Consider the following 14,627-nt stretch of genomic DNA (forward strand, 5'->3'; position numbering starts at 1 on the left):
TCATTGGCAAACAAGAGTAACAGCAAGCCTTTTTGGTTTGTTTAAGCTGCTCTCAGAGGAGGGCTCAAACTGAAAGGGATATGCTCAGTAACGAGACAGTCATCCGAACATACGGGAGAAAGACGGAAACGACACACATAACTTTGAGGGATACAATGTGATAATCCGTGATGGATTTGGCTCCAGTGAGTATGAAGTCGGACTAGGTGGATGTGTCTTGGTTCTGGGTCTAAGCCTGGTGTCAGCGCTTTGTCATGCATCACAGAACAGGTACAGTGCCATCTATGTCGTGTCAGTATAGTTTTTGATTTCCTTGTTTCTTTGAGACTATAGGTGTGTTTCGTCTGAGTGTCTCTTTGAGTTTACCATGCTAGTACAATAATATTCTGACAAAACAAAGGAATGGGGAGACTTGTTACCTTTTTTATACTGTGTTATATCTCTAAAGGTATTAGAAAAGTATTTTTTTTATCCTGAAAGACATGAACTGTATTGAACAACATTTCCAGCGTGGCAGTGGCATGGTGAGTCAGTGGAGGCTGCCTCAGGAAAACAGAGCAAACAAAGTCAGACTAAGATGAAAAGTCAATATTGTTCCGGTGCTGTTACTTGAACTTATCTGTGTATGTGTGTACTGTAACCACTTTTACAGGAAGTCAGTGACCATGAGAAACTCCCTTCTCATAACCTCCAGGCCTTTCTGGTCTCTAGATGGCCCTCCTTGTCATTTTCCTCCTGATTTTCACAGCTTCAGCCAAATTTTACCTGAAGTACAGTATCATAAAATGTCTCATGTTTTTATGACTCTGAACTATATTGGCTCTAACTTGAGATGTGGTCTCTTAGCTTTCATGACATGGAGGCCCCATTCGGCTCGAACTAGATATAAAATATGCAGGCATCTTTAAACATGGCCAGTAAGCTTTTTATCTTTACTGGTATTGTTGAACTGCATCTTAAAACAATTGTTTCTTTGTCAAAGTGCCCCAAGGAAAATGAGTTACCTTACAGTAGCTTCTCACAGTGTACCCTGTTTCCCTCAGGCTTGTCGGTATGACATCTACATTTGACATTGATAACAGACAGCAACTGAATAAAGAGACATGAAACTGAGTGCATGGATGTAGTGAAATAAATGTGAATGTTGTCATTTGTTTCTTTTATATGGGAGGATAAATAACTTGTATACTGTAAATGCCACAGATGTAAAAAGATACATACAAGGTGAATCTTAAATTGTATTGACCTTGTAAAATGTAATTATTGGATGAGAACATTTAGCTTATGTGACTGTGAATAGTGTGAGAGAGACGCAAAGCAATAGCATTATAATCTAATACCAAAGAACTCTGCGTCACCAATTTTCCTCTATTGATCTGTTTTCCCTTGCGTAGCTCTCAGTTTCAAGTTGAACTGTGGCCAGTCTTCATTCAAAAGTTTCCTGAATACAAATCAATGCATACACTGTTCACAGCATGGAGACTGTTTATGTTTAATGCGTAGTATTCGTGGGCACTAGCAGCTGTCAGATGTTTCTCAGTTTAACCTACATTTACTTCATCAGAGTAAATAAATATCTCCATTTGTGCTTTGTCTTACAAATTACACCACAATGGAAAAGTAATTATTTGCCTTATTGAATATGTTACTGTAAGAATTTCTTACATGGTATCTGTGTGTGTGTGTGTGTGTGTGTGTGTGTGTGTGTGTGTGTGTGTATATATATATGTGTCTGTGTGTGTGTGTATGTGTATGTGTATATATATATATGTATATATATATATGTGTGCAGTGTGTCAGCTGGCCAAAAAGTCACTGGCTAGACTCTTAATGCCCCCCCTCTGAGCCCCCCTTACCCTATCGGTGTCTGCTGTTCAACCACCAGTTTGAGCCCTGGTATAACTACAATCTCCATTTCCTATTGGGGCAATGGATCTTAAATCTGATTATTTTAATCCACATGGAGGGAGTCCATGGGGGTTAGAGAGCTGTGATCACCACTGAAATGCTACTTCCAGAGTAAAATTTCAGTGAAAATGTGTGTTACATTTTATTTCTGCCTGTGCATAGCATAGATGACAATGGACCACTTTACATCACCTGATGGTTATGTGTGAAAATGCTAATTATTGTGCCATATTATAAACAAACTTGATAATGAAACAGAGCTGAGAAGTTGGTCTCAGGCTTCATGCCATATATCGTCAGCTCTGATGTGTCACTAATGTTGGCACTTCTCTCTGTTTTTCCAGATGAAATCATGCAGCTGGACAGCAGTCCTCTCCGAGCTGCTGACATCACCCCTGACCTCAAGAAGCAGTTTGCCTTCCTTTCAGGTGACACTCCTCTTGCTCTGTCTGTATCAGCATGTGTTTCCATTTTCTCTTGAGTCGAGTGCAACCCATGTGCTGTCCATTTCTTTCTTCATCAATCTACCAACTATCCTCTTCCTCATCTCTGCCATTTCAATAATCATTACATATTAACTATTCCACTTGATATTTGCATTGTTCACGGAAACAGTTTTTCCTGGCACTCATGATTTGCTATTCAAATGTCACCTCCCTCCTTTTCCTCTTCACTGGCTGACAGGTTTTGCTCCAGATACTTACTGCGTTTTTTGCTACTGTTGCCTGATCTGCATTTCACTCACTGCCTCTAAATGTCCAGGTCATGATAAACATGTTTTCGTCCCCACAATATTTGAGCCTTCTGTTGCAGAGATTGCTGGATATCTGTGACACCTATTATTATATTCATTACTACATTACTTAAAAAAATTAAAAAAAAAGCTGTGTGTGTGACAGAGTCGACCTTGTGGCTGCAGCAGAGTCGGGAACCATTTTGCAGACAAAGATCTAAGCAGACGTTGAAACCATGACCATGCACTTGCTGTTGCTATAGCAATGAGAGAAGAAAAGGCAGACAGATTGATATTCCAGTCACATGCGCTGACAGAGCAGCTGTTCCACACAAGGAGTGAGTGCGTGTGTGCGCATGTGTGCGTGTGTGTGTGCGAGGTGAGATAAGCCCTCAAAACATTTTTCTCAGTTGGCTTCTTAATATAAGTGATGGGTTCCTACAGGAACACAACCTTGTGCCAGTTTTGGTTATTTCACATAAGCGCTTTCTGCTCTATATTTTTGTATTATTCTGTTTTTCTCTGTGCTCTTCTCACTGGTTTTAAGTGCCTGGAACTCAGTTGGAGAAAGGCTATGTCACATATTTCTGTTTGCCAATCAGGATTTAGCATCAAAATCTCATTGCACGTGTTTGCTTATGTTTCCAAACGACAAATCAAATCTGATCAAACCGTACCCACACAGTCCTGAGGAAGCAGATTTGCTGTATTCTTAATTGTTAAACTCCTTATAATTAATTATTCAGAACAGTTTCTAAATGCTGTCTTTGATTGTTGCGTATTTAGTAATAAATTAAAGAGAGTTGCTTAAGATTTGAAACCAGGGTTTTAAGGTGAATTTTGTAGTAAGATGAGGCAATAAGGGGGTAAGATAATGAGATAATATCACTTATTATTTTTAACACTCAACTGTCAACACTTGGAGCCTTAGTCTTGCTTTGTGCTTAATTCTTTTTTTAGGCGTATAATGCAAGGCTAGTAAATGTGTAAAAGTTTGCATTAATAGCTGCCAATGTGACAGAAGAGGAGTAAAGAAGAGAACAAGAGGGTTCAAACTGATTTCTTGTACAGGCCTTAGACAAACCAAAGGGGAAGGAATAACAGGAATATCCCTCAGTTCTCTAAATAAGCACCACAGGGAGAGTCAGGAACAGTGACAAAGTAAAATTAGATGGATCTGCAGGGAACCCCACAAAATAAATAAATAAAAAATAGTATTCACAGACCTTCTTCAACATGTATCTGATTTTTTATAATGTAATACTATAGCTGAAAACACTTTTAATCCATGCAGCATAAGAGGGGGGTGGTGAAGATTTACATCCCATAGTGATCAAGCGTCTAGCAAACATTTCTTTTTCTAAATCCCTGTATTTAGGACTAAGCGGTCTGTCTGCACTGTGGTAAGGAATTAATTCATGTCAGATCACCAGCATATCTTTGCTTGTTTGTAGATGTAAGTGGACGAGACTAATTTGTTATGATGGGATACTGATTTTTTTTTTTTTTTCTGTACAGCCTCCACAGCTTTAACATCAGTGCCCCCATGTGGCCACAGTTTCTTCTTAGTCACTGCTCTCTTTTGTTTACTGTAAAATATCAAAAGACCTTGTCAGATTGATTGACAAAGCTCTTGACAGCAGCCCAGAAACAATGGAAGCTATGATGAGTTTCAATGGTTTTGTCTTTGCCTTGTTTATACCCAAGGCGATACGCACAAAGCATTCTTGCATAAGTCCTATATATTCATGTGGAAAGTATCAGTATCGGTGTTTCTCTTTTTTTTTTGTTCATTCTCTAGGGGGGAGAGGAGACAATGGCAGCCCTATCATTGTGTTCCCAGAGTTCCCTGCATTTGGAGAGATCACCGACAGAGAGTTTCACAACGTGCTGACCTATTTGACTAGTGTTCCCAGGTAAAGTCCCTCACTGAGCTGATTTTCATATGCAAACACACAAATCTGAGATTGCTGCTTATATCCACACCTCCCTCTCTCCTCATCTTATTTCATACCCCTCTTTGTTTGCTTTTTTCACACTATTCACTCTCCTGGTGTCACCAACAATTTGTTTAATCTCTCTCTTGATGCTACAGTTGTAGATGAAGATGGAGTGGCTACAAGTTTAAACATGACTGAGGTTTTTCTGTGTGGTGTTGCATCATCTTGGGTTTTCTTCCACAGTCCAAAGACATGCAAGTCAAGCGTCAAGAAATGAAAATGCGTGGATGAAGGAAGGATAGTAAGAAGTATATGGATAAAAACTTGAGTTTGTGAATATACCGTTGTGTATGAAGTCTGCCTGTAGGTGGCAGTGGATACTTAATCACAGCTTCACTTCACAAAGACGTGCAGAGGCTTTGCTCAGTGGATGAGACGGCCTGTTCCTTGCACAGATATCTGTAAAAGGTTGTGATTTCTGTATTATTAATAAGATGGCCAAGTCATAATCCAGGGTCTTTATCAGTCTTCTGCAGATTGTCTTTGTACACATGGGTAGACCAGATGACACAAGGGGGGAGGGGAAGATAGAAGACCACCCTTTCCTCCAAATATCCCCCCAGAAAACAATCTCCTGTCCCCTTTTCCTGTTCATTTTCATCTTTTCCTCACAATTTTCACTTTCTTGATTTAGCCCTTCCTCCTGTCTGTCATGCCCTTCCTTCATCTTGCCTGGAGTAGTTTGCAAAAATAGAAACTGCAGCAATTCTGACTGTTTGAATCTGAATAATGCATACAGACAGCTGTGCAGCATGTTCTGAGGTAGTTGAGAGTCTGTGTGTGTGTGTGTGTGTGTGTGTGTGTGTGTGTGTGTGTGTGTGTGTGTGTGTGTGTGTTGAATTGCTCACACAGACATGCATCTGTATTACAGCACACAGTACATGTGTTTGTGTTTAAAGGCCTTTATGTCCGTTTAGCTGATCTCATGTTGCTTAAATTATTCATTCCAATTTTAGCATGACCAAGACTTTATTATGTATTGTGTTTAACTTTTCATGTGTACACTGTATTACTGTTCAACTTCTGAGCCACGAGAATGATTTTCTCCCCCCAAATCCAAGCTGAAAAGCAGCCAACAGGCAAATACAATTTTCATCTATTTTTAAGTGTCTAAATTCACCTCCTCTGTGGTGTGTAGAGGTTACCGGTCATCTGAAGGGGGGTCATCCACAGAAGCTGTTGTGAACACAGAAACAGATGGCTGGAGCTACCTGAGGGACCAACACCCCCGACAGGGCATATATAGTCCTCAACCAGGGGCAAATATGCTGCATCTGTGTATTACGACCTTGAACAGCTGTTACTATTTTTTTTTTAAATGAATACATTGGGATCAATATCAATTGCATGCATGATTTCAAATGTTAATTCTATCATACCAAACGTGCATGCTTGTAATCACATTATATATCAACCATAAATGTCATTTTTACTACAGCTAAAGTTTGGATGTGTTGAATATTGAATTAATTTTTGTCTTGTTTGATTTTCTGGATCCTAATTGATTTACATCAGGCTTTGCATCTGCAAACACAGTAAATGAACTAATTACTGTGTCCTTGCACAGATGATGTTCCTTATTTCATTTTATCTCTCCTTGGCTCTGCATATGTGCATTCACGCATGGATTTATGTAAAAAAAAAAAAAAAAAAAAAAAATACAGGTAACCCTAAACTATCTGGCCATAATTGTAATGCTTTCTTCGCTCATGGTTATCTAATCTGTTTTTAATTTAATATACCAGTGCCCTTGTATTCAAACAGTCACTTTCCCTGCTATGCTCAGTACTCAAGAAGGAGGAGGGGTGTAGCAGTATGTGTATTGCTATGTCTGCATATGCATTCATGCAGCAAATTTCCTTCATCACTGCATTGCCATTAGGCAGAGCTTTTTCACAGCTCAAGTCACAGCTTGCGGTGCTCCTACACACTTTGACCTGAGCAATCCAATTATTATTAGGACTCTCGTCACACACGTGTGCAGCCACAACATCACCAGGCAATTTCTATGAATTTTGATGTATGTTTACAACACAGCATGATAATTATATATGTGTCCATTTACATTTTTATAAATTCAAAATTCTTTATAAAACAAGATTAGAAGTTGTTCCTTGAACTGTGTTTTGATGCAGTATAAGTACTGAATTAGTCTAAATGCTGATCACATACACTGTTTATTTGTAGGGGAACAGGATGTTTTCAAAGTGCAGAGTAAATGTTGGTTAGCTCAAAAGCTAGTTTAAACCCTCTGCCCCAATACAACAATAAGAAACAGAACAGATAACAAACATATGTGAATATATCATGACATTTATTATTGAAAAAATAAATAGGGCAGTCAGCTGAAATGCAGTTTGGGTCATTGTGGTTTAGTAGCAGCTGCAGAGGGCCATTTCATCAGGCTCTTCTGATGTTCTTCCTTTACCTGTGCTGCTGTATGTTCACCATAAACCACCCTCTCATCTCAGCAGCCATAAATGTCTCAGAGGCAGAAAAGCACTTGTCCCACTCCCCTCCCTCCTCCTCTGCGGCTGAGATGTAAAGCAGATTGTGCTTTGAAAGCCCGAGTGGCTTTGAGAGTCTGTGTAGGTGATTGTACGCAGAGCTGAGAGGTGGGGATGATGGAGGAAGAGAATAGGAAAAGATGAAAGGGGAGGGAAAGTACAGGAAGAAAGGATGAGAAGAGCCATCATGAATGTAAATGTTACAGTGAGAGAGAGAGTATAAAGTAGAGAGGCAGACATTGATAAACATTCTGTATTTTCCTAATAACTGAAACCCTCATGCTCATAGTGCCATCCTCTTTGAGCCTGTCTCCCGCCCCACCTCTATAAGGATCCACTGATTAGCTACTAGAGCTGCTCATCATTCTGCAGCCATCTTGTGATTGGCTTGTGTCCCAGCAGCTCCCAGTGTCTCATTGGACAGCTTACAGATGCCGCACAGGGGATGCAGGGGCTGGATTCTGTGATGGTCTGAGGCATTCGGCTCCCTCCCCCTTCAAACAACACAGCACACGCTGGGATCTACTCAACTCCTGTGTTTTTTATTTTGTCTTTTTTGTCGTAAGGAGTGCCCTTTTAATCTGCTGCCACCCTGTTTGTGCAGTTGATAGTTTTAAAATGGAGGATATGAAAGTAAATACTTGAAGATCACTGGCATGTTTCTGCAAGAAAGGTACTGACAGTGCTAAGGTGCGCATGTGTCACCTATGCTGTAGGTGCATCATGTTTTCAGGTAAGCACAGGGGATTCTGCTGGTGAGCTGCACATGTGATTGTTGATGTATAGCCCCCCCCCTCTTCTGGGACCAGAGAGACGGCAGGGGGAAGGGGAAGGGGGTGCGCAGAGAGAGTACAGGGGGCTTGAGGCTGATGGCCAAGAAATCTGGAGGTGCTTCACAGCATCTCCTTTTATGGACTGCACCAGCTGTCTAAGAAGATAAAGAGCAGCATAACAAAACAGCTAGCTGTGAACAAGCACCCGGCTTCTTCACCGCATGTTTTCATGTTTTGTTTTTTCTTCATTACGCTGTAATGTTTTTTGTGGGCTCACTACTTTTCTGTCTTTTTAAAAGTGGCTATCTGGTTAAAGTTTAGTCAGTTTATATGATCTCATCTTGCCGTTGACTGTGGTGCTGACCCCTGAACTATCTCTGTGGGTCAAACGGACCAGTGTGTCATTTGTGTTAAACATGCTGCCTCTGTGTGTTCCAGCTTGTCGTCGACAGGCGTGGGTTTCATCCTGGTCATTGATCGCCGGCAAGACAAATGGGCGGCTGTTAAGGGGACCCTGCTCCGTATTGCAGTAAGTTTGCCTTTGTGTCTGCAGATGTGACCATGCACTTTCTTCCTGCGTGCATTGTTAGTGTCTTTGTGTCTGTGCGTCTGTGCGGGAGAGAGGACCAGGGTTTGAGCGGCACTGGCCTTGCACCCTCACCCATGGGGGGAGCAGGTTTGTCAGGCCACAGAGAGGTGTTGGAGCATCCCTGTTTCTTTTTCGCAGCTCCACCACTAATATCATCACCACCACCTTGGGGGGTTGATATGAGCCAACACCATCCTTGAACTCTGTCCCATCACCATCACAGCGTGCCATGTGTTTCCATAGCTACGGGGCAAAATAAACAGTCACATACCAGAAAAGACAGAAGGAGATGACTTTTTTTTGTTCACTCATTCATTTAAATATCACTCATCTCTTCAAGTTGATTTATTAATAACACATTTAAAAAAAAAAAAAAAAAAAAAAGGCCTAAACTTAATTACTTTAGATGAGTCAGATAAATTAATGGACACCTAATTCTCAGCCTATTTTACGATCTATCCTATTAGCCTCCTAAATTTGAGTCTTTTTTTTTGTACTGTGATGAGCTGCTGCATATTTTTGCTACATGCTGTCTCCCTTCCATTTAGTGCATCATTTATTTTCCATTTTAATGGTTCATCTCACCATGTGACATGTCACCATGTTGCTGAATAAGAGGAATCTAGCTGTTGAGCAACAGAACTAATCATTTGATTTCCACCTTCTGGTCCTTCTCACTGTTTCAGTCCTTTCCTTTGGACAATGAGCCGGCATATCTATATCTTTGTGTGTGTGTGTGTGTGTGTGTGTGTGTGTGTGTGTGTGTGTGTGTGTGTGCGTGTGTGTGTGTGAGAGAGAGAGAATCACCCCCATCATATAATCTCTTAGCATATTTTTTGGGATAAAACAATGGACAGTTGACTAGCACCCAGTTTTTAACAGCTTTACCAGCTTCACTCATTGCAATGCCACCCTTATATTCCCTGCCAGTGTAGTGTAGACATGTTTATTGTTGTCAATTTATATTGTTGAACATTTGAATTTTTCAGAAATATTGTATAGAATAAAAATGTTGAAGTCATTTAATACTTGTTTTGGACAGATCCTCACAGGTGTATCATTAATGGCAGAAAAATAATAAATCAACACAGTGGACTACACGTAAAGATGAAACGTCTGTGAGAATGAGAGATGAATATCACCACCCGCTGTCTCCAGAGACATGAGAGACCCACTCATTCATTTCAAATTAAATCAAGCTTTATTAATCCCACAAGGGGGACTTTTACGGGCTGACAGGCTGGTAATAGGGGGCATTCAGTCATCCCTGCAATAATGTCCTGTTTGGGGTGATTCAGCCAGCCTGCTAAATACATCATGATGGAAACTGGACTTTCTAAGCTGCTATTATCTGTGTACAGTGGAGACTAACTCATGGTCTATATTAAATCATACTCTAAGCACACTGTGACGTATTTAGGTTATTTAGTCAGTGGGTACGTGTGTGGATCTGAGTGAGAGCGTCTCTGCTGTTGAGTGGATCTCTTTGTCTTGTTGTGTCTATGTATATGAGCACACTTGTGTACACATGTGCTTGTGTGAATGTGGGTCAGTGTGTTTCATGGAAAGCTACCCGTTGCTGTGCATGGCTGAGTTTGATCTGATGACGGACACGATGTGTGTTTACAGGCTGATCCTAATGAAGTCTACAGTGTTGGTCCCTAAAGCATACCCCCCTCTCCTTCATTTATCTGGCTCTTCTTCAAGGGTGTGTGTGTGTGTGTGTGTGTGTGTGTGTGTGTGTGTGTGTGTGTGTGTGTGCATTCATCTCACAGTCTGCCAGTGACAAAGAACATGTAGACCATGACCACAACTGCCAGTGATGACAGATCTGAGCAGCATGGTTGAATGGTTACAATATACATTATACATAGATATTCTATATTGTTTTTGTTGATAACAAATCTCATGAAAAAATAAAAATCAGCAGTGAATTAGTCTCTTTCAATACTTTCCTACTTCTCTACCCTGTCTGGGGCCTTTACCCCTAAACCCATTCTTTCCTACACAAGACAAATCAGTGAGCATGAATATTTAGTTTAATCTTTAAAGAAGACTAAATAATCCCACCTGTGTGGTGCTTTGGCCCTAGTATTGCTACGTCAGGTGTGTTTTGTTCTGACACTGACAGTGCTGCTACAGGCCTTATATTCCCTTTTTTTCCCCAGAGAAAATAGTGGAGGCAAAAAAAACCCCATATGGTGAGTGAGTTTCAACACAATTATTCTCCTTCCACCGGGTCAGCAAGGAATAACACTGAATTGATTTAATAATTCCATTAACGGTGCAGATCTTAAGACTTTTTTTATTAACAGTCTTCATTTTTATTTTTGCTGAGAACAGCATTCTTCAACTCACTTGGGGAGGACAGCCAATCAGGCAAAGCATCTGTTTAGGTCATTAGCTAATTAAAGCTGCTTTAATAGTTGCATTGTCCATGTCCACCCTCAACCATCATCCAAGTGCCTTCACAGCAGTACTTAGTCTGTCAGTGGGTGTCAATCCGGACATTTAAATTGGCATTTTATTGGTTCTGTTGGCTGAGTTGAATGTATGGTGGATACATAGCATGAGAAATGAGGAAAAGGGGATTCATATGGATGTTCCAAAAGTGTCTAGTAAAGCCAAGTGATTCTTTGCTTTATGCTGAGTATGCTTGTTAGAGATGACTATTTAATTTATACAGCCCAAAATCACAAATCATAAATTTGCCTCTTAGGGCTTTAAAAAAAGTAAAACGTTTACCCTGTGCATCATTCTGTATTAACAAATGCATCAAAACTATGCTAATTTAAATCCTAACAATGCCAACTGGGTAGACTGTAATCATGCCTGTGCATATCTATGAGCTGGTGCTGGTTCTTTCTGCCTCGTTATTCATGCAAAGGCATCTTGGGGACATGAAGATTAATGTCCCTGCCACAGGATCCCCCGCATCCCCCACAACCTTCCCTATTCGCTTGTACTCCACACACTCCATGTGCATGTTCGAATGTGTTTGAGTGAGAGTTTTCATGTGGGAGACAGACGCAGAGACAAAAGGAGGGAATAATATAGAGGAAGTGCTGGCTGTCAGCAAAAAAGAACAGGACACGTCTGGCTGAAGTGTGATGTATAATTGACTCACAGTGGAGGAGGATCCTGTCTGCTTTGTTACATCGGTGACAGTCTCTATCTACTCCCTAATTTCAGGGCTCCTTCCCAGGGAACCTCCAGCTGGTCCTGGTTCTGAGGCCCACCACCCTCCTGCAGCGCACACTGTCCGACATCCTCTTCAAGTTCAACAAGGATGAGTTCAAGATGAAGGTGCCGGTGAGTGGAGTCACTCTCCCACTTGTGGAAACATTGTGTATATATATCAAACAATGATTAATATTGACATTTGATCTTATTTATAATTAGATGACATATAGGTAAGAGTGTGTTTCTTTCTCAGGTGATCATGCTGAGCTCTATAACTGAGCTGCACTCCTACATCGACCGCACCCAGCTGACCCAGGAACTCGGGGGAACTCAGGAGTACTGTCATGAGAAGTGGATCTCTCACCGCACTGTATGTACACTGTACAGTACACACCACCCTACACTGAATTACTAGCATGGTTAAAATACACACAGTCATTACAAGGAGCCTTACAAATAAAATAAATGTGTGTGTGTCTATATATATATATATATATATATATAGTGAAATGAGTGCATGTAAAAAGGTGAGAAATACAAATAACAATAAAATAAACAGGAGACAAAGAGACTTAGTCAGATTTAAGAAGCTCAGGCCAAGATAGATGAGAGATAGACAAGATACAATAGTGCGATGAAAGTTGATTGAGCAAAACATGTTTCTACTTCAGGCTGGAAACCCTCCATAAAAAATCTTCACTTTGGTAAAATCATAAAAAGGACCATGGATGCTGAAACGAAATATTCAGTCAATGAAAAATACCCTCATGTCTCACTACATCAGCATCATACTGCAGCACCTGAATCTAAAAAATGAAGGCACTGCACATTTTCTTGACTCTCATCACAAACATGCATGCAGACAGTCTCTGTTGTGTCTTGTACACGTCAGGCTATTGAAGGCTTTGCGCTGATGGTAAAGAAAACGGCACAGATCCTGCAGTCATTTGGGACTGAGCTGGCTGAAACTGAACTCCCAAATGAAATCCAGGCCACAACCATCCTGCTCAGCACACACACCAACAAGAAAGAAAAAATGAAGGTAACCATTCATATACATACACACCTTTGCTTTACTTCTCTGTATATTTCTACATACAATACATCGTTTATCTGTTTGGATTATCCTCTATCTGTCTCGGTGTGTCTGTAGGAGGATCTGATGGTGGCTCTGGGTCAGGGTAGCAGGCTGTTGGAGAGCATCAATGAGCCTGTAGTACGAGACCCTGACCACAACATGAACCAGGATGAACTAGAGAACCTTGCTACAGTGCAAAGGTTAGAACCACAAGAGCTCATAGTGCTGCAGGATGGCTGTTGAAAACCAGACAGAATCAAGCGGGTTCTGTCAAATCCATTATGGAAACTACAGGAACCAGGAAGTGATATTAAGTCAGGAGTTTTATATATCATTTAACACAAACTGCTATGGTTACCATAACACTTATTAAACACAGATTAAATAAGGTGCCAAAACTACATGTACTGACAAATCAGAAACTGAATGAAAAATATGCTTTTTATTGTCATTACTAGATATTTGTGAATTATTGTGTGAATTATTCAAATATGAAATTGAAAGAAAATAGTTAATTTTTTTTTTCATTTTGTAACTGATCATTTTTTATTGATAATCATCAAGAAAAAGTACCAAACATCTTTAGTTACAGCTTCTTTGCTTGTCTCCATTTCATACAAATTAATGCTGTGAGTTTTTTTCGCTGTTGATGAGGAAAAGTCAGTGTTTTTAGGTCAACAGTTTTCAACATTGCAGTGACTTGATAATATGTTAGTTGGACTAAAAATATAGTGCCACTATTGTTATACAGACTGTCAGTGGTGTATCTGATTTAACAAAGAGTAAAGCCAGGAGACTTTGGTGTTATTTGATGGCAGGTAATTTGTTTGTGGCGTCTCATCTCCTACCGTCAGTATAGTTGCAGTAACACTTGCCGAGGCAGTGTGCTTTGAGGTCAGCCAGTATTTTGAGCAGCACTAAAGGCACTGATTCCCTTGTCAACAGGCATTAGCTCTACACAGCATGCACACACATAAACACAGGAAAAATATCCAAATACCTCAGTCAGCATTTGTGGTGCATTTTGTACTTTATTCATTCTCCCCCACTGCATTTTTTTTTCTACTCAACTGCCTGCTTTTTTACAGTCTATCTCCATCTCTGTCTTTTACTGTTCCCATCTCTTTCTCTGCTCCTCTGTCAGACTGCTGTCTCAGCTGGATGAGACAGAAAGGGCTTTCGATGAGTTCTGGGTGAGGCATCACACCAAATTGGAGCAGTGTCTCCAACTGCGCCACTTTGAGCACAACTACAGAGAGGTGAGCCTCCGTACTAGATCTCAGTCAACATGATCCCTGTTCAAACCTGAAAACTGACTGAGGTGTTTCTGCTGCAGGTGAGGGCTCTGCTGGATCAGGTGTCTGAGAAACTTGCAACCTTCTCTGAGGTTGGGATCAGCCCAGCCCACGCTGAACATATCTTCTGTGAACTCACCACCTATGAGGAGAGAGTCTGTGTAAGTAATACCTGACCCCTCACAATCAAAGCTTTGTCCAATCATAGCATGAATAGCTGAATAATATCTTGGTTTGTTGAATGTGCAGTTCTGTTTGTGTCTCTGTTACAAATCATCTAATGTCACTCCAATAATCCTGACAGGTAGACTTTTTGTCATCAGGAGGTTGGAAAATTAATAGAAATTTAGCTTGTAATACCATTTTACATTTTGTTATAATTTGTCATCATATATCATTTTGTCATCACAATCATATTCATAATACTGTGCATATGACAGTATCTATGTAGTAGCTTCCTGAATAAGGTGTGAATGAGCACAGTTTAATTAACAAAGCTGAGCGTAATGCTCTGCCAAGGCTGCACAGTCATCTAAATTTAAATTTAGATAATTTGCATAA

At 40.5% G+C, this 14,627-nt stretch overlaps 1 protein-coding gene across 5 annotated transcripts in view; it reads left to right on the top strand.

Annotated features, from left to right (window-relative positions):
* Positions 1-2,258: 2,258 nt before the first annotated feature.
* Positions 2,259-14,627, top strand: part of LOC111218627 (guanine nucleotide exchange factor DBS-like) — a 33,074-nt gene continuing 20,705 nt past the window's right edge. For 4 of the 5 annotated variants that reach the window (XM_022741011.1, XM_022741008.1, XM_022741009.1 and 1 more), the window contains exons 1-9: positions 2,259-2,336; positions 4,443-4,557; positions 8,360-8,450; positions 11,703-11,822; positions 11,947-12,063; positions 12,586-12,735; positions 12,847-12,971; positions 13,916-14,030; positions 14,108-14,227. In XM_022741011.1, coding sequence (XP_022596732.1) covers positions 2,261-2,336; positions 4,443-4,557; positions 8,360-8,450; positions 11,703-11,822; positions 11,947-12,063; positions 12,586-12,735; positions 12,847-12,971; positions 13,916-14,030; positions 14,108-14,227 — 1,029 coding nt within the window. In that variant the 5' untranslated portion in view covers positions 2,259-2,260. Of the gene's footprint in view, positions 2,337-4,442; positions 4,558-7,746; positions 7,822-8,359; positions 8,451-11,702; positions 11,823-11,946; positions 12,064-12,585; positions 12,736-12,846; positions 12,972-13,915; positions 14,031-14,107; positions 14,228-14,627 lie in introns of those variants that run through there. The other variant, XM_022741012.1, reaches the window with a different exon arrangement.

Source organism: Seriola dumerili, unplaced genomic scaffold (assembly GCF_002260705.1).
Source record: "Seriola dumerili isolate Sdu_G_001 unplaced genomic scaffold, Sdu_1.0 BDQW01000052.1, whole genome shotgun sequence".
NCBI classification, from domain to species: Eukaryota; Metazoa; Chordata; class Actinopteri; order Carangiformes; family Carangidae; genus Seriola; species Seriola dumerili.